We start from the raw sequence: 24,488 nt of genomic DNA, 5'->3' as shown, positions 1-24,488 counted from the left end.
CCTGCCCTGGGTGCATCAGGAGCTGGGAGGGATCCTTCCTAACCATCATTTGTGGGTAGACACCGTGGAGACCCTCATCATAGTTACCCTTGGCCTCTTCGGGCTGGATGAAGAGATCCTGGTCCAGGTGCTGGCGGCCAGCCTGCAGCACTGCACGGCGGCGTTCGTCCAACAGCTCCTCGATTTCGCCGTGCAGCGCTGCAGCTGGGAGGCCCACTGCCTGCTGGGCCTGGAGGGCAGCCCCGCTGCTGAGGGGTGGGAGGGCAGCCCCGCGGCGGCCCCTTGTCCTGCTGCCTCCCATGAAGAGGAGTGCCCCTGCACCTCCACCGCTGCTCTTGGCGGGGGTCCCAGCAGCCCCCCCGACGCCCCCGTTCCCACCCACAGGGAGCAGGAGGGGCAGCACAAGGGGCCGGGGGAGGCCGTGGCAGGGCCCTCCTCTCCCAGCCGGGGCAGGGACCGCCGCCCTGCGAGGCCACGGCGAGGCCAGAAGAGGAGGGCCAGCAGCTCCCAGGACCCCTCCCGGCTCCTCAAGAGGCCACACCGACGGCACCGATAGAGCCAGGCCCAGGGGCTGCCAACACCAGGGCCGGGCCAGCAGCTGGGGCGCGTGCCGGCCCGACAGTCCATCTCCAGGCTCTCCCTAGTCTAGATATCTCAAAGAAAATAAATGGATGAAAACTACAGAAAGCGTCTCAGTGTTATTAACGATGTCACCAGTGCTGCCTCCTCCCCCTCTTCCTGGTGCTGCGTTCTCCATTGACCTTAACAACAGGCTTTAACCTTTGGTCAGCCCTGCAACGGTCAGGCAGCCGGGTTAGGTGATTGTTTCAGCTTCCTTTCCAGCTGGAATTATTCTATTATATTCTACTTCTAACTTTTTTAAGGGGTTGCTGGAAGATCCTAGTGATCCCGTCAAATCCATACCTGCCTGATTTAGAGAGAAGGATGTTGTGGGGGACTGTGTCGAAGGCTTTACGGAAATCCAGGTAGATGACATCCCCTTGTCTGCTGATGCAGTCGCTCCACCATAGAAAGACCGACCACTATGCTGGTCAGGTAGGACTTGCCCTTGGTGAAGCCATGCTGGCTGTCTCAAATCACCTCCCTGACCCCATGTGCCTTAGCATAGCTGCTAGGAGGATCTGTTCCATGATCTTCCCAGGCACAGAGGTGAGGCCAACAGGTCAGTAGTTCCCCGGGTCCTCCTTTCTACCCTTTCCAAAAAAGGGCACGATGTTTCCCTTCCTCCAGTCACCAGAGACTTCACGTGATTGTCATCACCTTGCAAATATGGTGGAGAGTGGCTTGGCAACTACATCAGCCAATTTCCTCAGGACTCTGGGATGCATCTCATCAGGTCCCATAGACTTATGTCTGCTCAGGTTTCTCAGATAGTCACAAACCTGACCTTTCCTTACAGTGGGAGGGGCTTTGCACCTCTGGTCCCCATCTTGCAGTCCATGGACTTGGGACAGGCAAGCAGAGAGGCTGCCAGTGAAAAGTGGGGCAAAAAAAGTTGCTGAGTACCTCAGTCATCTCCTCGTCTGTTGATACGGGGTCACCATTCTTGTTCATCAGCGGGGTACGCTTTCTTTAACCTTCCTTTTCTGGCTGACGTACCTGTAGAAGCCCTTCTGGTTATTCTGTGCATCCCTTGCCAGGTTCAGCTCCAGCCACACCCTGGCCCTCCTGACCCCGTCCCTGCACAAACCAGGCAGCATCCCTATACTCTTCCCAAGACACCTGTCCCTGCTTCCACTGCCAGGGCAGTTCCCTCTTGCCCTTTGGTCTGACCAGACGGTCTCGGCTCAGCCATGCCAGTCTCTTCCCTTCCCTGCCTGACTCCTTTCACCTGGGCACTGAGAGCTCCTGCGCTCTATGGAAAGCATCCTTAAAGATCCGCCAGCTCTGTTCTGCCCCCCTGTCCCTGAGGACCATTTCCCAGGGGGTCCTACTGAGTAGCTCCTTGAAGAGCTGGAATTTTGCTTTCCTCAAATTTAGGGTCATGACTACACTCCTCGCCTTTCCCATATCCCTCAGGACTGTGAACTCCACCATTGCGTGGTCACTGCAGCCCAGGCTGATAATGAAATGATAATTCATGATAATGAAAAAATTGTTTGGAGAGAGAATATAGGAGATGCTGTGAATTAGCTTTCATCACAAAAAACAGTTTCAACTGGAAGACAGTAGCATTTATGAGGGGAAAAGTGTGGTTTTCTTCCTTTGTTCACCAACTACATACAGCAAATGTATAGTTTCAATTTGATTTTCATGGCCTCGATAATTTTCAATAAAGGGACCCAGAAGAGGAGCCGGCCTGACAGTCCATCTCCAGGCTCTCCCTAGTCCAGATAGGGCACACGTCACCAGCCGGGGGGTCTCCAGGGCCAGCCCGTGCCCCACTGCTCATCTCCCCAGCCCTGTCCTCCTCCCCACCGCACCCTCTGCCCCCACATCCCGGGGCTCTGCTCTCCTACCAGCCTGCGCTGCCCACTGCAGCCTTGTGAAGGCAGTGCCCAAATCCCTCCTCCTGCACGGAGTCACGGCTTGGGGCTGCTCTCAGCATCACGCCAGGCTCATACCCTGCCGAGGCAGGAGCCCCAGCAAGTTCAGCCAGGGGAAGCGCAAAGTCCTGCACCTGGGGAGGGACAACGCCAGGCTCCAGCACGTGTGGTGGGCTGCCCGGCTGGAAAGGAGCTTGGCAGAAGAAGCCCTGCAGGTCCTGGTGGGCACCGCGCTGACTGGGAGCCAACAACGTGCCCTTGCCACAAGGAACACTAACCGTGTCCAGGACTGCATCAGGAGGAGTGAGGTGAGGAAGGTGAGCCTTCCCCTCCACTTGGCACTGGTGATGCCACAGCTGGAGCACCGCGTCGGCTTCTGGGTTCCCCAGTAGGAGAGAGGCATGCACATACTGGAGAGAGCTCAGCAAACGGCCGTGAAGACCATTAGCACACTGAAGAATCTCTCCTCTGAGGAGAGGCTGAGCAAGCTGGGACTGGGGAAGAGGAGGCTCAGAGGGCATCTCATCAACGCAAAGAAAAGGCCTGAAGGGAGGCTGCAGAGAAGACGCAGCCAGGCTCTCTCCGGTGGTGCCCAGTGACAGGAGAAGGGATACTGAAGAGCAGTCTGGACACGATCCTGAGGCAGTGGCTCTAGCTGTCTCTCGCTGCAGCAGGTGGCCCTGACAGGATGACATCCAGAGGTCCCTTCCAACCTCAACCTTCCTGGGACTCTGTGAAAGTACTTGAGCTGTGTAAAGAATCCATTCTAATAACTTCATTTTGGTTCTCTGCATTAAAGAAGGAAAGTAGTACAATTCTGCTCTGCTGACACTTATCAGCCATCCTCAGCACACACCAGGATGGATGGCACAGGTGCAGTTTCCGCTACGAAGTCAACGGACTGAAATCTAGGACTGTTAGGAAAGACTCGGAACCCTTACACTACGATTTTTGCCTGTCGAGTCGCCGGGGTGTTCAAACAGCATGGCTGCATTTTCAGCTGCTCCGTACGCAGCAGCTCCTGCTCCAGCTCCCGAGAGCTACCCCAGGGTGGGCTGCGTGGCACAGGTCCCTCTCTTCACAGCAGTTGCTGAGTCTGTACCAGGATGTCTGAACTAGATGGAGAGTTTTGGAAAATGCTGAGGGCCTTCCTGGTCACACTCGTACCACGAGGCATTCCTCTACCATCCCCAGCAGGGGAAGAGCTGAGGGACTGAAAAAGCTGAAGCTGTAGGAACTGAAGATTTTGATAGTTCAGCACACCAAGCGCAATCTTAATCTTATCGCTGCCGTCTCTTTTGTACGTCTTTACTTCATGTTGCCTAAGGAAAAAATCTCCTCTTTAAACAAAGAGATTTGCAAACTGCCCTATGAGCTTAAATAGTCCCCCCAACTACATCTTCTTGTATCTTACTGGACGACTCCAAGACAGATTCACTGCTGGCCAAGGCAGAGCCCATCAGTGATGGTGGTAGCGCCTCTGTGACAATGTATTTAAGATAGGGGGAAAAAACCCCTGCAGCAGGAGAGAGGAGTGAGATGACGTGAGAGCAACAACTCTGCAGACACCAAGGTCAGTGAAAATGCAGAGGGAGGAGCTGCCCCAGGTGTCGGAGCAGGGAGTTTTCCCCTGAAGCCCGTGATGCAGACCATGGTGAGGCAGGCTGTGCCCCTGCAAGCCCATGCAGGTCCATGGTAGAGCAGATCTCCACCTGCAGCCCATGGAGGAACCCATACCAGAGCAGGCGGATGTGCCCAAAGGGGGCTGTTACCCCGTGGAGAGCCCGCGCTGGAGCAAGGTCCTGACAGGACCTGTGGCCCCATGCAGAGAGAGGAGCCCACGCCGGAGCAGGGTTGCTGGCAGGACTTGTGACCCCGTGGGGGACCCACGCTGGAGCAGCCTGTTCCTGAAGGACTGCACCCCGTGGGAGGACCCACACGGGGGCAGTTTGGGAGGAACTGCGGCCTGTGGGAAGGACTCCTGTTGCAGAAGCTTGTGGAGGACTGTCTTCCGTGAGAGGAAGCCCATGCCAGAGCAGGGGCAGAGTGTGAGGAGTCCTCCCCTGAGGAGGAAGGAGCGGCAGAGACAGCGTGTGATGAACTGACTGCAACCCCATTCCCCGTCCCCCTACACCACTCAGGGGGAGCAGGGAGAGAATTCAGGAGTGAAGTTGAGCCCGGGAAGAAGGGAGGGGTGGGGGGAAGGTGTTTTTTAAGATTTGTGTTTTATTTCTCATTACCCTGTTCTGATTTGATCGGTAATAAACTAATTTCTCCAAGTCTACTCTGTTTTGCCCATGATGGTAATTGGTGAATGATGTCTCCCTGTCCCCACCTCAACCCGTGAGCCCTTTGTTGTATTTTCTCTCCCCTCTCCAGTTGAGGAGGGCGAGTGATAAAGCAGCTTTGGTGGGCACCTGGTCTCCAGCCAGGCTAAAGCATGACAATGGAATAAAACATAACATACAATAAGGTCTAAAATGTCATAGCTGATCTGCCCAGAATCTGTATTTTAACACTCTTAAACTCTAGTAACGTTCTCCTAACATAGCTTTTTGAGTGTAACTTCCTGGGGTTGTACAAAAAGAAAACAGAAGAAGTTTTCCATACAGCCTCAAACACCCATGCCAATTATCACCCAAGTTAAAATCTTTACAGCTACCACATATATGTGGCAGCTGTCAGAGCAGAATAAAAACGGTAGCAGCTTGCCATGCTGTAGGGACCTGCTTCGAAGAAGCAACCCATTTTGTCAGTGTGTTTCAGATGTACCAGGTGGCAGCAGAAACCTACTGAGGCCTCTTCACGGCTACGGCTCTCTTCTCAGCTCCACTGCCCCGTCCGCCTTTGCCTCAGAGCAGCTCGAAGTAAGCACTATAAGAAAATACTCCATTCACCCATGAAGCCTATGGTTGAAGTGGGCATATATGGCTTCTCTACTTGAATGACATATGCAAAATTCCTTCACTCATTCTTCCCTTTCTGATGACACAAAGCATGATCAGTTACTATTTGGATGACAGGAGCCAAAAAGAGATGAAATAGTGTCACTGCTCCACAGGACTGATGCAAGTACAGGCTGATCAGGAAAAAGTTGTGATAAGCTCAAATACACTCAGCAAAAATAGTCCTCAGAAAGGCTGACAGGAATAATGAAAAAATTCCTCACTCGACATACCCCAACATGTTTTACCTTTAAAAGGCATTGTAACGTGCTGAAATCTGTCCTATTTTCAAGGAGCTGAAGACAAATCATTATTTTAGGATGAGAAAAAAAAAAAAAGATTTTTCAAGCTTTACTCTTCGAATAGCAATAAAATACTCTAAATGAAACTCCTAATGAGTCAGTCACCGAGCATTTTAAGGTGAAAGCATTACAAGTTTGAAAAATTGAATTAACTAAAGACAAGGAAACATGAGATAACCGAAGTAAGTTGAATACTGAGAGCATATGGAGAACATGAATTTCTTCAACTGGAGAGTATGTCTCCAGTACTGTCCTGCAGAGCTCCTTAGGAGAAGGTGGAGTGGGAGGACAAATGGGAAAAAATGTCAACAAAGGTAAATCACCTCTTTTTCTATCTTCTTCTTCACTAGTACTTCTTGTCAAGGCACATTATTTTATGACAACACCACCAGAAGGAAATATATCCTGAAAATCATCTACGTTATTACCTTTATCCACTGCTAAAAAGAGACCAGTAACCACAACTCAGTTTTCCTTATGTAAACTGACCACACAGAAAAAGAGAGGGGGAGAAAGTATTGACCAAAATCACAGCTTCATAATAGCCACAACAATAGGGCATTTGAAATTGCACAGTAATTGTCTAGATTAGGGATAGGATGGGATAGTTTCTTACACAAAGTTCATACCAGTGCTCCCATTATGGTAGTTTTTACTGTTCTCTCTACACGAGGCAGAGAGTTCTCCATTAAATGCAGCAGTATCCATTAAAGTTGGATACAGTGCTTTTGAAATAGGTGCCACCCATTGGAAACAAAACAGGGGCACAGAAAGGGTATAAGGTTCCCCAGAACTTCCAGAAATGAAGGCTAAAGCTACGTGGAGTCACAGCTATGCACTTGTTTTCCAGTCACTGCTTTTTCCCCAGAAAGGCAGATATCTTAATTCAAGTGACGATGATTTATTCATAAAATAAAACCCAAAAGGCTTCATAACACAAAGACCTCCTTCTACATTAGTCATTATATAACTTTCACTCACCCTGAATCCAGGACAAGCCAGTCAACAACAGAATTGGAATCCTAAAGTACCAGATGTTCTGTAAAAGTGGATCATTATTTAAATTACCATTTTTGCACAGTGGTAGTTAACTCTCTCTTTTTTCCTAGTCTGATCCTTAGCAACATTATTCAGCCTTCAGGTCAAGACATCAAATGTCATTTACAGCATCACTCAGTACTGACTTAGTTAATGAAGACTTTGATAAAAACATAATACACAAGTGCCACTTCCTAAAAATGAGAAATACATATTTTTATTAATTTTTGTAAGTAATATGAGCAATAAGCCTTAAAACTTGCCACGATCCTTAGTAGAAATATAAAAATAAGCAGAAATTCATAAACAACAATCCAAAATCAAATATCAAGAGCACGTGTTATTTAGGTATCCACAGTAACAAAAGCAAAACTTTCATACCTGCACCTGGAGCGACTGCCAACTTTGTTTCAGCTAGGCCCATTTGAGCAGAAGAGGCTAAAAAACAGGATGGAAATGAGTTCTTACTATAAACTACAAGAAACTTTGCAAAATATGTAGTCATGACCTACAAGATTGTTCATTTATTACACTTCCTTTATGAAGAATAAATCACTCAAAAAACATTTGTTTACAAAAATCTTTAAATAGATTTGACTGATCTGCCTTTAGTAAAAGATCCAACTATTCCCATCAAGGCAGCTCTGCACCAAGTAAGCAATTACAGTGAGTAACAGACACTTCTCTGCAAAATGTGAAATACGAACAGAAAAATACTGTTATTATTTAAGGTCCTAATATGGGGTAGAATTCTGTATCTGATTATTATGAATTCTTTCGCTGGCAGACTATTCTCTAAGGGTAGAACAGCTTTGTATACCGTAAGTTACTGGCAACTGTTCAGAAACAAGTTTCCATTTACTTTCCATCCCATGGCTTTACAGCTCTGACCGCCGGATAGGCCAAGGTTCCTCTTTTCAAGCACTGTTGTCACTTTGCTTGTGTAACAGCTTGCTTACTTGTGTAATAATACTCTCACCAACAACTTTTGCTTTTTCCCTCCAACCTCTTTAGATAAAGTCAAATCTCCATCTAGGACACTTCAAATACAGAAGAGAATACTTTAAGAACTACATAAAATATCAAAAGAACTACATAAACTGTCTGGCAATACTGATAAAATGAAGGTCATAAGAATAAAACATGTAGCAACAACAATCCAGCTACCAGTGGTCAGTTCTCCAAAACAAACATTAGCAAGTACCTAGACAGGTTTCTGCTAAATCCTTTTAAAACAATTGGTTATAAACAACATCAAATACAAAATAAGTTTGATAACATTGTTGCCCAAACAAGGCTTAGGCAAGCCACCTGCAACACTAACAATCCTATGTCCTGCCAACAGGATTGAGACCTACCTGCTACTCTCCTGTCACGGGCTAACGCGAGTTCTGGGCCACCACCTCATGCACTTCCACCTACTGCAGCAACAGCAGGTACAGGCAGATGAGCTGAGAAAGAAAGCACCAATTCACATTGGCCTCGTAAAGAACATCTCTGAAACACCATTTCACTCCAATCACGGTTTCTATTGAATTTATCATCAGTGTTCTGCCATTTCAACGTTCAGCTTAAGTCACTGCTCTTCAGCTCCAACAAGTTTAAGTTCTCTTCCTCACCACGAACTCAAAGAAGTTTGAGGAAAAATGTATTTTTCACTTGAGAAATCAACTTGTACATTATAGCTTTCATTACATTTAACATAACATTTACCACAAGCTATCAGTAATTTTAAACTATACTCCAGCAATATTTCAGTACGACTGTCGCCTTTGTTGGCGTGGCGACCTGGTTCAGGGACGGCTCGGCGACCCACCCCTCGGCCGCTCGGGTCATCAGCACGCAGACACCAATGTGGTGGACGGCAAATGGCGTTTATTGATAAATAACACAGCGTTATATAGCCTAGGTTTACAGCATCACTTCCGTCTGCTTACTTCACGGGTTAAACGCTATTGGCTATTAGGAGAGGGGGGGGGACACTACCTTTCCGTACAGCGCGACATCTTCAGACCGCCAAGCCTTAACTACCCACATACGACACTTTTGCTGCTAAAGTTTTCAAGATAGTCAAAAGCAATTCATTGCTCTACCATCCCCAATGGGGGAAGAGCCAAGGAATCACATTCGTGGCTTCAGACAACTTACTCCATAGTCGTGTTCTCTCCTTTACAGCATCTCCAACCTTTTCCTCCAGTCAGGACCACAGACCAATCCTTCCATACCGTGCCAGTGCACCATACAACCAGCCCAGGCTTATGTCTTCCAAAGAGAGTAAATAAAATAAAAAAATCAGTATGTGAACGGAACAAAGTCTGTAAGCTTAAATAATCTAATCTAACTAAATAATGTATCTATTAATTAGTCAATAAAATAAATTGTATGGAGAAAAGGAATGCCCTACAGATACTTCTAAAAGCTGAACACCATACTTATGCCTCAGAAAACATTCATACAAAAATATGTGCGCCTGCGACGCTGCGGACGTGCAGTAGCTCTGTGTCTGAGGTGACAGCTCCATCGCTTTGTTGTCCCTTTTGCTAAAAAAAATGACCCCAGACCAGAGCCAGGCAAACAGAATGTGAGTTCAGGCTGAGGAGAGCTTGGCACAGAATGACTCTCCTCAGGCAAACAAATGTAGTCTAAGGTCTGATTGCCCATTAATTAAGACACGGCTGGAGGAATTGTGCAGTTCTTTCAAGCTAATTGCTCAAATGCCCTTTCCAAGACTTCAGGGAAAATATCCCAGAGCATACTGACTGACTGGACTAAGTCAGTTTCTTTCTGATCATGCAGAGATACAAATCTGGATACACAGGCAGCAAAATTCCACTGTGTGAAACCTGATGAAACACAACCACCACAGGAAATCTAGAAAATACACTGTTCTTAGCAATTGTTAATGTTTTTTACACATGGTATGCAGGTTTCTCTGGTTAATTCCTCAGAATAGTTTATGCCATGTATTTGGCATGTGCTGCTGTACAAAAGAAATTACCACATGTGAAAATAAGCATACATCTTTTTTTATAATATAGAAACAGGTTTGAAGTAAATTGTCCTGTAAAAGCTGCAATCTAGTGAAATCTAATATTTGGTGTGTTTTATTATCTGCTCCAGCCAAACTAGCGGCACCTCAGCATACACCACTCAGTGCCTTCGCAGTTTGTACATGTGCCTTACATTGGTCTCCATGGGGTGAATTAACCTACGTGAGATGGAACTTGAAATACCAAGTAAGGATAAATGTTTCCTCCTCTAGAACCAAAGAGACCTTAGCTTTTGGATTCATCCGATGCGGGTTAGGGAACAAAATACAATTAACACTTCCTATGTTTGCCTAGACAACAGAGAGGCATTAACTCCTTATTTCCTCACAGGATCCAGCTCTCAGGCAGGAGTTCTCAGGCTACAATACAGTCGACACAGAGGGATCCCCTCTCTCCACAAAGACGGCTGCACTGGCAATGCTCATCAGAGGAGGATGTTGTGCAGTTTAAGTGGCTGGATCAGAGATACCAGTGACTTGGCACACAGTGAGGTCCTGCGACGGGGCAGGGAGTGCTGGGTGGTTGGGACAGAAGTTCTGCTGCTGCTATGTGTAAATTGCCCGAGTAGCCTTGAGAACTCTAAAAGCCTGCAGGGTGGAATACCTGCGGGAGCCATCCGCGGAGGTGACATCACCCCGCGTGCAGACACAGAAATAACTTCCCACGCTGTTGGAGCATTCACCGCCTTCACGGGCTCCTGGATGCTGCTGCATTCATCAGCACCTATCCAAAAAGGAAAGGACCTAGGATAACGAGCACAGCACTTGAACACATTGTATTAAAAAGAGGAACAGACAGCTTCTCTGAAATAAAGTTGTTACTCAACTCAGACTGAATAACATATTGCTGGTATTTGCATACTGCAGATAATTTTGTTTGACATCTAATGGAGGCTTTCCTCATCCACTCAAGCGGTGCACCATGTCAAGTCGCAGAGTACGTCACAGCAGTCTCGGATTCGCTCTAAATGACACATACTGAGTGCCGTCTCTACGAAGCACACAAGAGCTACAAGGCAATCTATAAAAATCTGACTACTAAAACCAGCACGCACCTGAGAACTGGAAGTTTCCCCTTCATCTTCACTCCGTTTGCCACAGGTACCTGCTACTTCAAAGGCAGTAATCTTAATTACAAGAACACAACATCTGGTCTTCTACCAAAGGAAACCAAACTCCCAACCAGCTGGTCAGGCAGTACAAAGCCCACTGAGGTCATGTGTAGGTGGATTTTGTAGCTATGGCAAGTGAAAGACAGAGGAAGGAAGTAGTTAGCCACTTCTGCAAAGCTGCAGGACACAGACCATCCTTCTCACCTGGCTACGAGCACAGGAGTTTAACACTGTCTAGGGCTCTTGTCCAAGAATGACAGGGAGCTGGGAAGGGACGCAGGAACTTCCCGAAATCTGGGCAGTGACCAGAGTGGAAGGAAGACTCCTCAGTCTTCTTCACGCAGATAGAAAACCACGTTTTTAACCAACTAACATGGAGAACCCTTGTGCAAGCATAACTCTCTTACTTACTGGAGCAGCACCAAGTCAGTGAATTTTTTCTTCCATTAGTTTTTGAGCTCAAGCTCTGCCTCTCTTTCCCTCTCCCTGGTTCTTGCATGCACAATTCTTTCAGCTAGATCTCTGTTCCCTCTGAATCGGAATTCTGAGATTTTACTTCAGGAGGAGCTATTTTTAGGATGGCTGATTGAAAAAGGTACTCAATTTCCTCCCTTCCCCCTTCCAAAATACATAAATTAAATGCTCCCGGGGAAAATGTTTCAGAGACAGTAAGAGGAGATGTTGTCTTAAGGGTAAAGAAGACTGGTGGCATGAACAGCTGCGGTTCCAGTGTTGCACACAAGAGGAGAAAGCCAGTCTCAGTGTGAGAACCAATCTAAATGTATGGCATAAACTCTGCAGGTGTGAGTATTAATAGGTGAGCTTCTGCCAAAATACCCAGCCTGGCTACCTCCCATCCAGAATTCATCACTTCTACTGCTACACTAACCAGGATTTTATAAATAACTGAATTAAAAGTACCAGAAAAGGGACACTCAGCTGCTGAATTCTGAAAAAGAGTTCCCTGAAAATAGTTTTAGTCTCTAGTAATACCCACTAGTATCAAAGCTGAATAACACAGAGTGTAGTGAAGTTAGACATTAAAGCAGGAAAGCCAGAAATGGAACTGTCTCTTTGAAAGGGTTCTTTGCGTTTTGGTGCCACGATTTCACAAACAAGGAGCCAGCCTGTGCCATGGAGTCCTAGCCCTGGCAAGTCAATACTACACCACCTCTCTTTCTGGAAGAGCATCAGAGGCATCCGACCTCCTAGAGTACCTTGGACCATAAAGGGTGTCATAACTCACTGCATTTAGTCAAGGAACATGATGTATTTTCGGTCTGAGAAATTTAACTGGAACACATCTACTAGATCCTTGAAGCACTACTAAGTAGTAGTCCACCTCTTCTGTAAACCAGCAAGCACAACTGAAAGCTTACTTTGCCTATCAGTTTATCTATATACTATCCATCTCCGAACAACCCACAGATCTAAGTTCCATTAATTCTGCAAGATAACATCTCAAAAATGTACAGAATTTAATTCTGAAAAAGACAATGAAAACTCAGTATGTTGTCAACCAAAACTTTCCAGCCAAAAAAGAGAAAGGTTTAGGTTTTTCTTTTGTTCAGTTAAGACGTCACACCAGTGAAAGCTGGAATTTGGTACAACCCTTGTAATGGCCTTTTCCACGTTTTTTTCAGCTCTGCGCCCATTCCTTGAGTCCTTCCAAGACCTGCCCAGCAGCGGAAGGAGTTGTCCTGACTACTGGTGAAAATCTATAGATCAGCAATAAACAAAAGCCTATAAATAATATCAGTAACATTGAACGCTGAGCTGGATTAATTTTAAAGGCTGTATTTTCCCAAAGAGTCTAAGCTGCCCAGTTACATTTCTACACATGAGGGCATGCACACAGTTGCACACAGCAGCTGTTCTCCTGTGCTTTGCAAAGCCTTTCAACCCCCTTTACTGATATACAATTGCCATTAACTTCTGCAAGGTCCGTGTCAGTAAGTTGTAATATGAGGCTCCAAATAAATTCAATTAGCTGAATATATGCCTTTTTACTGTGGTTTGTTTTAGGTTTTTTCTCCAGAAAGAAACACGGGAATATAATGCCAGCAAATAGCCTAGCCAAGCAGTGTTTATTGCTCAGCATAGTTCTAGCAAAATCCCTCATGGCACAAAAAGCATAACATGAATATTTCTACTTACTGTAACAATAGTTTTTGTTTCCAGGAGGAACAACAGGAAAAAAAATCCTAACGCACAAAATACATTTGAATGTTTAAGGGTAAAAGACATAGCAGGAGATCTCAAATCCCTCCTTCGTAAGTAGAAGACTTGCTGTTAAATAAAGCAGCTCTCAACAGTTAGCGTAAATTTCCAGCCTCTGCCTCTGAACACTGGAGCCTTGCCTGGTTACAGACTCCAACTTGGATTTTGTCCTTTGTAGCCAGCAAGTAATATTTCACCTGGTTTTCCATACTGAAAGAAGAGAATGGAGTCAGCAGGATACTCCATACTACATCACTTCTACGTAATGCTTTAATTAAAAAATTCCATTAAAACAACGCAGTTTCTGTGAAGCCATTTCTCTGTGCACAGGTTCTAACTCACAGGAGACCAGTTCCTTCTGTCCTTCCCAATGGCCCAATCCATCTACAGAGACGATGTGACTTCACTCAGATGACCAGTCCCACTGACTGGAAGTGTAACTGCGGGAAGGACTGGCTAGAGTTTTTTCCTATAAATCTCACACTGAGACATTACGAACTCTCAAAGCCTGAATGAAACTATGGCTTGGCTTTCATTCTCTGCTCCATTCCTGGAATAATGTCAGCATGATATTACGCTGGTATAATTTTGGCATTACCACCTTGGCTGTGAAGCATGGAGAAATGGACAAGTAATAGCTTCATTCCTTTTTTTTTTTTCCAGAAAAAATGCTACACAGTGGGCATTGTGGGTTGCTACCTGCACAGTTCCCTGGGGGGAACTATGTGACTAGGGAAGATCGTGGGGAAGCTGTGAGCAGGGACTAATTAGTGCCTAATTTTGGCCACAGACAGAAGTGGCAGGGGCTTAGAAGAAGCAAAGCCAGAGCATATGACTTGTTCTGCAGTAGGCTGCCAACAAAGCAGGAACGGAAAACCCATTGATTACTGAACTATGAAATAAGAGCAAATATTTCAGACTGCAGATGATGGTTCACTTCGATTACACATGGTCCCACAAGCATCACAGAGTTTTAAGCACGTACGTCTTAAAAATACGTTCACCTTTTCCTGTGGATACTATCGGGAAGAACTGCTGAATAACATTTTTAACAATTAACGCAGAGTTTTAGATAGGCTGAAGAAGTAGAATGCAGAGAATGCTTTAATTACTGTTCTCAGAAGGAAGGACACAGGTCACTCAGTAAGTTCTCCTCTTGGCATCAAAGCCTGCACGCAGATGCCAGGCAGAAACACAACATACACAAAACGACCTGCATTTTTCGGATCTCTGTGAAAACATCTATTTGATGTATTCTAACTGCATCCTTGCCTGAGAGGAGGTATCAGGTCTTCTTCTCATGGAGCTCTTCTAGGGTTAACAGCAGTAGAGCATGAGCACTGCCATGGGCAGATCACAGACCTCACAGAACGTGGACTTCATTTGTTGAACTGAGACAGCAGTCCATCACAACAGCTATCCAAATGCTGTCTTTGCTCTGACGATACATTTATCGCACTACAAATGCCTTTTTTTAGGACTAACACCTCAACAGCCGGCTTGGCCGAAGGCACTACTGCCCTACTCCTGCTGTACAAGCCTCATGGAATAATAACAAATACACCATGATTGAGAGAATCAAAAGCCCAAGTGTGCTTCTCGTGAACAAAGCTAAGTAACTATTCATTAAAAAACGTAAAAGTTACTCTCTAACATGAACATAGCTAAGTAACTATTCATCAAAAAACGTAAAGGTTACTCTCTAACATGAAAGTAACCGTGGCATTCAATACTATAAGCAGTTCTATATAGTCTCAGCCTGAAAGAGTCCTGCTAAAATAAACAGATGTAATCCAAAGAACATCAATTTGAATCAAAGCCTTCCAATGAAATGTCTGACAACTGGCAACACAAATCCAAGACGAGTAACAACCAAGCATACGTTTCTCATTTACACGTTCCCTGCACAACCAAATGCACTACATGCTTGTTCAGCAACCACAGCTGGTTCTGCCTCAGCTTTGAAATGGCGAGTTGATTACACTTCTAACATCTTCAAATCCACTCTTTCAAAGAAGGCATCACAGTCACGTTTTGGGAAACATTCAGTATCTGCAAAGATTTTTTCAGACAGTTGTTTATATTTAATGGCATCATGACAAGAAAGTGTTTCTGAATTTTCTGCACTTTATGTTGTGATGCTCAGTAAACTTAGGCTTGAATTCTCCTGAAAGACAAACCGTATTAACAGAATTTTTCAAAATCCCGGTAACTGTACTTAGTTTTTGATATCCCACATAACACAAAATGATGGTAAAACCAGCCAGTTCTGCAAAGGCAACTGCAAACAGAAGATGCTTATTCGCTTCCTCAATGGTGTAGAACCTTTGCAGATGTACATTGCTTAGAAGGCAATGACAGCAATAAGATACTAACAAAATTAATGATGTCAGCTATATGTCAGATTTGAGGTGGGTACAGGTAGCTGTGAAGTTCACTGCGCCTCTGCTCCAAGCTGGGAGGATACAGGTTAGCTCTGGTGTGCAAGTTCCACATCCACGTCAGTACAGCACCATGTCTGGCCTGATGGTAGTGCCACACGTCGTTATATAAACTTAGTCATAAACTGAGCTGCATGTAATTGTTAATGGTATCTGCCAGTTGACCTTTCCAAATGATTAGTCTACTATCAGAAAAAAAGCAAGTAGTGTTGGATTATCACCACACCCTTTCATACTTTGTATTTGGATTCATCCATTACTAATGCCCCTGCACCCCTCGCCACTACTACTCAGAAAGGAAATAAAAAGGAAGTTCTAATTTGAAAAGCCAGTGATTGAGCGGCAGGCAATTCCCACAGCAGCTGGGGGTTCTGCAGTTAGCAAGGAATGGAAAGGGACGCTCCACCCTCTGGGCTTCTTTCCACACGGGCAGAGAGGAGAAACAAGCCAAGTAAAAGGCCACAAGCTGATGAGCATAGTGTCCTTTGCTAAAAACTGCAGCAGCAGTGGCAGCAGTGGACACATGGTCTCAGTTACCTCCTTCCCACTTCTTCCAACACATAGAAGCCCACAGGAGAGCTCTTGTGGAGGCAAAACAGAGCACCCTGCCCTCTTCCTCTTCTTCTATTACGACTCTCCTTCCTAGATGCTGACACCTCACTAAGGGCCTACAAATGTCCCGTATCCTACCCAGCCACTCCTTCCTCTTCGCCTCTCTGCCAAGAAAAATCCCACTTACGATTGCATTCCCACTCTGTCTCCCACAAAAAACCAAAAGATTTTACTAGGCTGCGCTGCCCACTCTGTGCTCAGCCCTGTTCCTCACAGGTTGCCATGCAGCACAGGGTAGATGAAATGCCTTGGATTTCACTCTCCCAAGGAAAGTGGCTCTGATGACAAATTCCTTTCCAGCCATCTTCCTTCGCAGCATTCCCCACTCCACTTGGTACCTTCTGGTTTCTCCCTTGATCCTGCAGAAGGCTGTGGAGATAGTGCCACACGGTTCTACTGCTCTACACCTCTTCCACTGTTCTGCTGTCTTCAAGGTAGGGAGAGATTCTTTTTCTCAGCGTCCCTGCAGCTGGGAAATTCTGCAGCTTCAAGTTTCACAATGAGTTCTAAGAAAGCAAACTTCAATGCTTTCATCACCACCAAAGCTAAGTTACAATACCCGTATGTACCAGCATCTCCTAAACAAGTCAACCTGTTTCAAGTATAAGCACAGTTCTTAAAAACTCTGAGCCATCATCACAGCAAGAGTCTGTCACACGTATTAACACGATTCCACAGTCCTACGCAGAATAGTAGTAGTAGTCTCTTCTTTTAGCTAGAAGGCAGGTGTACATTCCACAGAGACTGATTGCTGAAAATGGCTGTAAACATTAACAGAGGTGTTAGCAGAATGATGCTTCCTATCTCCCACTCACCGAAACACAACCGGTTGGAGTCCTTGCGCTGGGTTCCCAAGAAGCAGCTCCACAGAATGGGCTGGATGTAACACGGAACAGCAACAACCTCAAACAACAGCCAGGAACAGAAGTCCCTAAATCTGGTTTTAAGAATGAACGAGACAAGCAATTAAGAGACAAAGAAACAAACTCATCCTTTACATTTCTCTGTTGCTTGTGACATCTAGTGGGTATACAAAACAGCCTGGAACAGCAAATAGAAACACCAGCTTTTGCAGTGTCTGGACTAGTTATTTCCTTCGTCTACATGGAAATTATTTCCATTTCGCAGCCAGCAACTGTAAAAACATGGTGCAAGATATTCTCACAATCTTTTTAAAGCCTTGACCACTTCAGAGCTGAATTTGAAGCCATTTCTAAACCCATAAATGACAAGCAGGTGTTTGGGAGCAGCCCCAGTTCATCAAAGATGAGGAGCTACTGGAGAGAGTCCAGCAGAGGGCTACAAAGATGATGAGGGGACTGGAGCATCTCCCCTACGAGGAGAGGCTGAGGGAGCTGGGCTTGTTCAGCCTGGAGAAGAGAAGGCTGAGAGGGGACCTTAGAAATGCTTATAAATATCTGCAGAGTGGGTGTCAGGAGGATGGGGCCAGACTCTTCTCAGTGGTGCCCAGCGACAGGACAAGGGGCAACGGGCACAAACTGAAGCAGAGGAAGTTCCACCTGAACACAAGGAAGAACTTCTTCCCTCTGAGGGTGACGGAGCCCTGGCCCAGGCTGCCCAGAGGGGCTATGGAGTCTCCTTCTCTGGAGATATTCAAGACCCTCCTGGACACGGTGCTGTGCAGCCTGCTCTGGGTGACCCAGCTTCAGCAGGGGGGTTGGACTAGATGACCCGCAGAGGTCCCTTCCAACCCCTACCATTCTGTGATTCTGTTTACCAAGGGCAAATGCCACCACTGTTTTCAACCCTGCGGTCACTGGTGCCGAGGACAAGGCGAGGGCAGTGGATCTCGCCTGACTTCAGCAAGGCTTTTGAGACAGGCTCCCACAAAGAGACAGTGACTGGTGAGACACAGGCAGAATAAGTGAACAACAGGGAAGGGGAGTGGAAAACAGGCTGGACTGCCGGCTCCAAGAGCTGGAGTTAGCAAAGTCCAGCTACAGGCCAGGAAACTAGTGCAGTCCCTCAGGGATGATTCCTGGGACAAAGAACAGTTGAACGTCCTCATTAACAACCTGGCTGATGGTACAAGAGCGCACGCTCAGCAAGACTGCAGATGACACCAGACTTGGGGTACCAGTCAACAGGCTGGAGAGCAGGGCTGCTACTCAGAGGGATCCAGACAGCTTCGATCCGGACAGTTCTCTCACGAAGCTCAGCTAAAGCAAAGGAAGTCTCATGTCTGGGACGGAATAACCTGAGGGAACAACACAGGCTGGAGGCTAACTGCCTGCAGAGCAGCTCTGAGAAAAGGATGGTGGGGGTCCTGGCAGACAACCACCTGAACACGAAGCAGCAGCGTACCCTTGCAGCAGACAAGGCCAGCTGCATGGGCTGTACCACGATGGGTGTAGCATCCAGCCCAGGGAACTGGTCCTCCGCCTTCTCCTGGCCCTTGGCACACTGCATCAGAGTACTGTGCCCAGTCTGGGACTCCCAGCACAGGAAAGAAATGGACGTGCTGAAGACAGTCCAGGGCAGGGCCACCAGATCGGTCAGAGAGCTGGAGAACTTGCCCTGTGTGGAGAGGCTGAGGGACCTGAGCTCTTCCAGCCTTAAGAAGAGAAGGTTTCAAAGGGACTTTATCGATGCCTAGAACCACCTGTTCGGAGGATACAGCGCAACTGAAGCCAGACTCTTCTTGGAGCCTCACAGCAATCAGACAACAGGCAACAAATACAAGTTGGAACATGCAAAATTGCCATTAGATATTAGGGAATTTTATTTTTTTTACCATGAGGATGGTCAAATACTGGAACAGGTTGTCCAGAGATGTTGTGGAATCTCCATCCTTGACAGTGTTCAAAACCCAACTGGACATGGACCCGAGCAGGCTGATCTGATTAGACCTGCTTTGAGCAGGTATCGGACTAGATGGCATCTGCATGTCCTTTCTGGTTTAAATTACTTTATCAATCTAAGAAGTCATCTTCTGCCCTGAGTGGGTGTCTTGTCCACTGCTAAAGTGAATTAAGAATGTGCCTTTCTATTTTTCTATTCATGCAAATGATCCCATCCCCCTTCTTACTACCAACAACCTTTTGAACATTTTCAAGGAGTCAGATAACAACTCATACCAGTATTCAGCATTTCATACTACGGTTCCTCAGTTCTCCAGTACCCTTTTGATGAGAATAAGCACGTGCAAACACACCAACTTGGAGAAAAACAATAATATTTCTGCCAAGCTCTTCAGCACCGTCTTTGATTATTTTTGAAAACTTCACGTTAAAAGATGTACAATGTTACTGCTTTGATAAGCAATCCTCACTACATCCACTCCTCAAAAATCCATTCTGAATAGACAGTCATTTGGGTTACACCTGTCCGTTCGACGCACACAGTATGTTCTACAGTTTCATCTAATGCTGAGCAGTTCTACATTGTTATATTTCCACAGTCTTGCTTTCAAAATACAAACAATGCTCTGATTCATTAAAAAGCAAGAAGTACAGATTTTCAAGAGTGGAAGCAGGTTTATTCTAAATCACTATCTATGGACTTAGTGCCTTCATTATTTGAGCGCTAATCCCATAGCGTAAGGCTAAAAAGGTTTTTGTTCAGCATCATTAAAACTGACTTTGTCAGTATCTCTTAACTCCATAAAAGAAGGCTGAGGGATTTCTCCTTCGAATTTTAAAATAAAATCCCGGTTTAGGCCCCAGTTCACAAAAGCACTAGAAGTTAAGTCAAGTCTAAGATGTTTCCTTCAATAAGAATGGGTTTAGGAACTGATCTCAGGATTATGGTAATTGGTTATTTTTCCACTCCGTCTCTCACTTTCTCTTCTAGGATCGAACTAACCAGAGCAAAGAACTTCCCAAGTTCCTCTCATGGAAGAGCTGTTCTACAGAAAAACAATCCTTCAACTAGTTACACTTCTGCAATTCTAACACCACCGGCAATTCTGCGGTAACCGTATTTCACATAGCTGGGGGCAAAAGACAGCTCATCTTTTAACTATTATACAAACAAAATAAGTAGTGTAAATTAGCTCCAATTCCTACCAATTGTGACAGTTTTCTACTTACCAATCTGAAATGTGGCTACCACACTGAAAATGAAGACACTTTCTAAAATTACAAATACTATATGGCTTACTGGAAGCTTACTGGCTCACCCAAAAAATACACAGCATCAAATATGTACATGCTGTCTTGTTGTGCAGAACCGCTCAAAATTTCCTTCCTTATTTCCTTCTCTCACCTCTTTCATGCTGAGGGCCAGCAAATCCATAGACACATGCACAGAGATTAGGTCCAACACACCGCCCTCCATCCCGGCAGCCATTTTCACAGACAGCCTTAATTAACAAAGAAAAACTTTTAAATGTCATAGGAATGACATTTCCAAGATTATCATACGAGGTATTCAAAAATTATTTTTTTCCTCTCAACTGCTGGACGCCAAGAATAAACTGATCTCCTTCCTACCCATCATCACCAACAGTAATGGTTGTTCAAGTCACCTTCCATTAGCCCAAATTCCATTAGCACCTGTTTAATGGTAATTGCAAGCAGAGGTTTAATTAAGCCTATTCAGCACAGATTCTTGGCAGATGTTTAACTTAAGTATAGTGTTAAACATGTTTTCTGGATTGCTTTAGAGCCACTGCTTGAAAATTCAATCCTCTTTTCACTTAGTCACTGGAAATGTGCCCTGTCTGACACCATCCAGTATTTTAAAATCAGCAGGAAGGGGCCAGCAAATCTTCAAAGTACATCTGACTGTGACTAGGGTCACATTTTAGGATTACAATTATTACCTCAAATTTTAGAGAATTTTATTCAGGTAGAAATAAAGCAAGAACAAGACTGCTCTCCAGCATCTGCAGAAATGACTGAGACAAAAGGATGCTCTTCCACACTATTCCATCGGACTGTTCTTTGCATAGCCGCCTTTTGTTTGTCCTGCTTCCTTCAGACCACCTTCAGCAATTCCTTTCCCAGCTAACTAGCAGCCAGCCAGCCTCAGAACACACCTGGAGTCTCTCTTCGTCCCTGCAGCCTTTAGCGATTTTTATGGTTTTGCTAAATTTGTATAGCTTGGAAGCTCTGTACTGGGACAGGTAGAGCTGTGCAAACAATTGGCTTTCCAGCTTGTCTGCCAAACCAAAACAGTCTCCAAAAGCCTGAACCCTACTTCATCTTTTCCCTTTGTCAAGCAGAAAACTGAAACACGTGCCTCAGCCTAGCAGTTAGGCTGTTCTTCTGAGACACAGAAACTTCACCAAAGAGAATGAAAAATCAGTGATCATCTGGTGAGAGAAGGAGAGTGGGATATATACTGCCTTTGCTCCCAAAGGCTTTTCCAAAACTATTTGGTGAGTTTGATCTCAAATTTGAATTTCAGAGAATAAAATTCACTTCACGCACCAACCGACTTCCAGCTAAACACACCTCCAAACAGCACTCAGTTTCTCACAGACATTTCACTCTATTTCAACATATGGGCTTTTTCATCTTCCTACTCTACCTAAACTGAGAAGGCCAACTCGCAGGACTCGTGTGGATGTAATTTCAGGCGCAGCAGAGCAGTGACTTACGCTGCCCGCAGCAGGTTCCGATGCAGCCCTTCTGGCACCGGCACCGGTCGTCCGTGCGCATGCCGTCGTTCGCGCACCTGACGCTGCCCTGCCGCGCTGCAGAGACAGACAGACCAGCGTTCAGCAAAAATGCCACAGCAGGAGGAAAACGTGGATAAAAACTGAGACCCTGGGGAGCAGGCATGAGCTTCGTGCAGTGTGTGCTGTGCAGGTGTCCGTGTACGCCCAGGTATTCCTGCAACCAAAGCTGCCCAAGCTGCAGCTAAGAGTCAGCCTCTATCTTAAAAGCAACCACCCAGAGGTTTCGAGAGTTTTCCATCACTGTTTTAAGAAACCCAGAACTTTTAAGCCTCTTGGAGGCTGTACACTCATCACTTCTTTGACTCGATGAAAATGTTAATGCCACTCACGCTTGTATTTAAACTTGCTCATCTCTTTAAACACATGTTTTTTTTAAATTTGTCACACTCAGTAAACATGCATCCCTGGTATATCAAACTTTACCGAAAACTAGAGATTTAGCAAGATGTAAGTTACATGTGTGTATGCAGTAATGACAAGTTATTTTTGAAGGATTTACACAGTACTTCTTTTTGCACTGACACTGAAAGAGGATTACTTCAAGGGAAATCTCTAATGAAAACGAATACATAAGCCCTTACTAGACTTTGATCCACAAGCAGGTGATATCTGTCCACTTGCACAAGTGCACTTGTTAGGACAGGAACAAAATCCATCCCCACAGTTATTTCTACAAATTGCTCAGGAAGAACGCAAGTAAAATGACAGTGAGAAACCTTAATCTTAAACTACAGGGGAAAAACGCTAAAAGTAGGGTAAAAGCTTCTTTTTTTTAGGGAAAAAACAACAGAAAAAACACTTGAATGCTCAGTTCATTGGGACAGTTAACGCACACACAAAAGTCACTTTAAGTTAAATAAAGCAAACTGAATTTTGGTATTATCAGTATCCCTGACAAATTTAAAGACAAACACAATTGAATACGGCATATTTAAACACCAGTCTGACTACAGAAACCAGATAATCAACTCCTTCCCGAATGAGAAATACCAGCCTATTACACAAGTAATGTAAAATTATTAAAATGATATGTTTTTAGACCTCAAGACCTGTAGAAAACCTTACCAAGAATCCGAGAGGTGAATGAATATAAACAATACAGGCCATAAATGTCAGTTTATGGTACGGCTTCTCACCTATCATCACTATGTTAGAATGATTTAGGGTCTCTTTTTTCCAAATAAAGAGATCCTCTGCGGTGCAACGATGCGAGGCAAAGACATCCTCTGCGGTGCACCTTGGGCTCCGAGCGCCCGGCCAGACGCCCCGGCTCCCCGGCCCGCACCGCGCCCGCAGCCGGGGCAGGGCCGGGCTGCCCGCCCTCCGCTGCCCGCATGGAAGCGGCTCCACCCCCCCCCCCCCGCCTATGCCTCGGCCCCCGCCGCCCCCCCGACACCACCCGCTCCTTCGCCGGGCACCGCCGCTCCGCCCCGCCCCGCCCGCAGCGCCCCGCGCCGGCCGTTGCCTCCCACGCGCCCGCTCGCCCCACGCCGGCCATTGCCCCCGAAGCTTCCCGAAGCCGCGCACCCGGCCCCGGGGAGAGCGGAGCGGGAGGAGGGGGGGGGGAGCGGAGGGAGCCCCGGGGGAAGGGGGCGCCGACAGCCCCGGCCAGAGGCGAGAGCGGCCCGGCAGAGCTTCCCGCCAGGCAGCGCCCGCCCACAGCTCCGGCAGGAGCGGGCACCGCGGGCAGAGAGCGGCGCCCGGGGCAGAGCCCAGCCCCGGGACCGGCCCGGGGGCAAAGCCGGGTCCCGCCTGGCCCCAGCGGCCCCAGCGGCCCGGCCCCAGCGGCCCCTCGGCCCGGCTCCACCCGAAGCCCCGCCGGGGCCAAGCCCCAGCCCCGCGCTGCTGACCTGCTCCGGCCGCTCCCGGGGAGGGCTCGCCGAGGCGGCTCCGCCCTCCCGCAGCCCCGGGCACGGCCTCCGGGCCGAGCCTGCCCGGGCCCTGCCTCGCCGCTGCGCGGGCAGCTTCCCCCGAGGGGCTCCGCTGCGTCCACGTCGCCTTGGCGACCGCCCCAGCCTCTCTCTCCTGCGGCACCGCGCCGCCCCATTGGCCTGCAGCCTCGATGCCTCTGGGCGCGGCCAATGGCGAGCGCCCTGCCACCGTTGCTAGGCGACAGGGCCCACAGGCCCAGCTGGGCCCTGGCCCTCCTGCCCGGCCCGGCCCCTCGCCAGCCCCGGGCCAGGCCCGGCCCAGCCGCCCGGCGCTGCCTCGCCCGACACAGCCCCGACGCGGGGGGAGAGGGAGGGCTCGGGGCTGCGGGGAGGGCTGAGCCCCCGCACAGCTCGGCGCAGGAGTGGCCAGGCCCAGCCGGTGCCAGGTTCGATTCCCCCTTGGCTTTTCCCCCCAGAGGAGCCTCTTCCCAGCAACCGGACGGGCACACGAGCCCGTCAGAACACACGGCCGGGGCCTGGCACAGGCTGTAACCACGTCCACAAAGACCTCCTCGCCCCTGACCAGGGACTTGGCCAAGCCCTGTGACGCTCTTCCACATCGGTCTCAACAACGTCCGTGTTGGCTCCCTGGAGCAAAACCACCAAGGAATAAACTGGGAACAAACTGGGTAAAACTCCCTGCTGGCGTGTGCCGACATCTCCTCTTCCCTTGCTGTCCACACA

General features: G+C 47.2%; 1 protein-coding gene across 3 annotated transcripts; it reads right to left on the bottom strand.

The window, feature by feature from the left end:
- Window positions 1-1,463: 1,463 nt before the first annotated feature.
- Window positions 1,464-23,960, bottom strand: LOC142363531 (uncharacterized). Of its 3 annotated transcripts, XR_012765785.1 has the most exons (7): window positions 23,724-23,960; window positions 17,042-17,163; window positions 8,941-10,565; window positions 8,151-8,243; window positions 7,174-7,230; window positions 6,736-6,793; window positions 1,464-1,620 (listed from the first exon to the last, which is right to left on the bottom strand). XR_012765785.1 is itself a non-coding variant. In XM_075438555.1 (4 exons), exons 1-4 carry the CDS (start codon window positions 23,918-23,920, stop codon window positions 8,990-8,992), a joined length of 504 nt encoding a protein of 167 aa, XP_075294670.1. In that variant the 5' UTR covers window positions 23,921-23,960; the 3' UTR covers window positions 8,651-8,989. The 3 variants fall into 3 exon arrangements, 2 of the variants coding, with proteins under 2 accessions (XP_075294670.1, XP_075294669.1); XM_075438555.1 differs by lacking the exons at window positions 1,464-1,620; window positions 6,736-6,793; window positions 7,174-7,230; window positions 8,151-8,243 and having other exon boundaries at window positions 8,651-9,054; window positions 10,446-10,565; XM_075438554.1 differs by lacking the exons at window positions 1,464-1,620; window positions 6,736-6,793; window positions 7,174-7,230; window positions 8,151-8,243 and having other exon boundaries at window positions 8,651-10,565.
- Window positions 23,961-24,488: the final 528 nt, after the last annotated feature.

The sequence above is a fragment of the Opisthocomus hoazin genome, chromosome 18 (assembly GCF_030867145.1).
Source record: "Opisthocomus hoazin isolate bOpiHoa1 chromosome 18, bOpiHoa1.hap1, whole genome shotgun sequence".
Taxonomy (NCBI): Eukaryota; Metazoa; Chordata; class Aves; order Opisthocomiformes; family Opisthocomidae; genus Opisthocomus; species Opisthocomus hoazin.
Note: the sequence above shows the minus strand (reverse complement) of the source record. Positions and strands in the feature narration are given on the sequence as shown.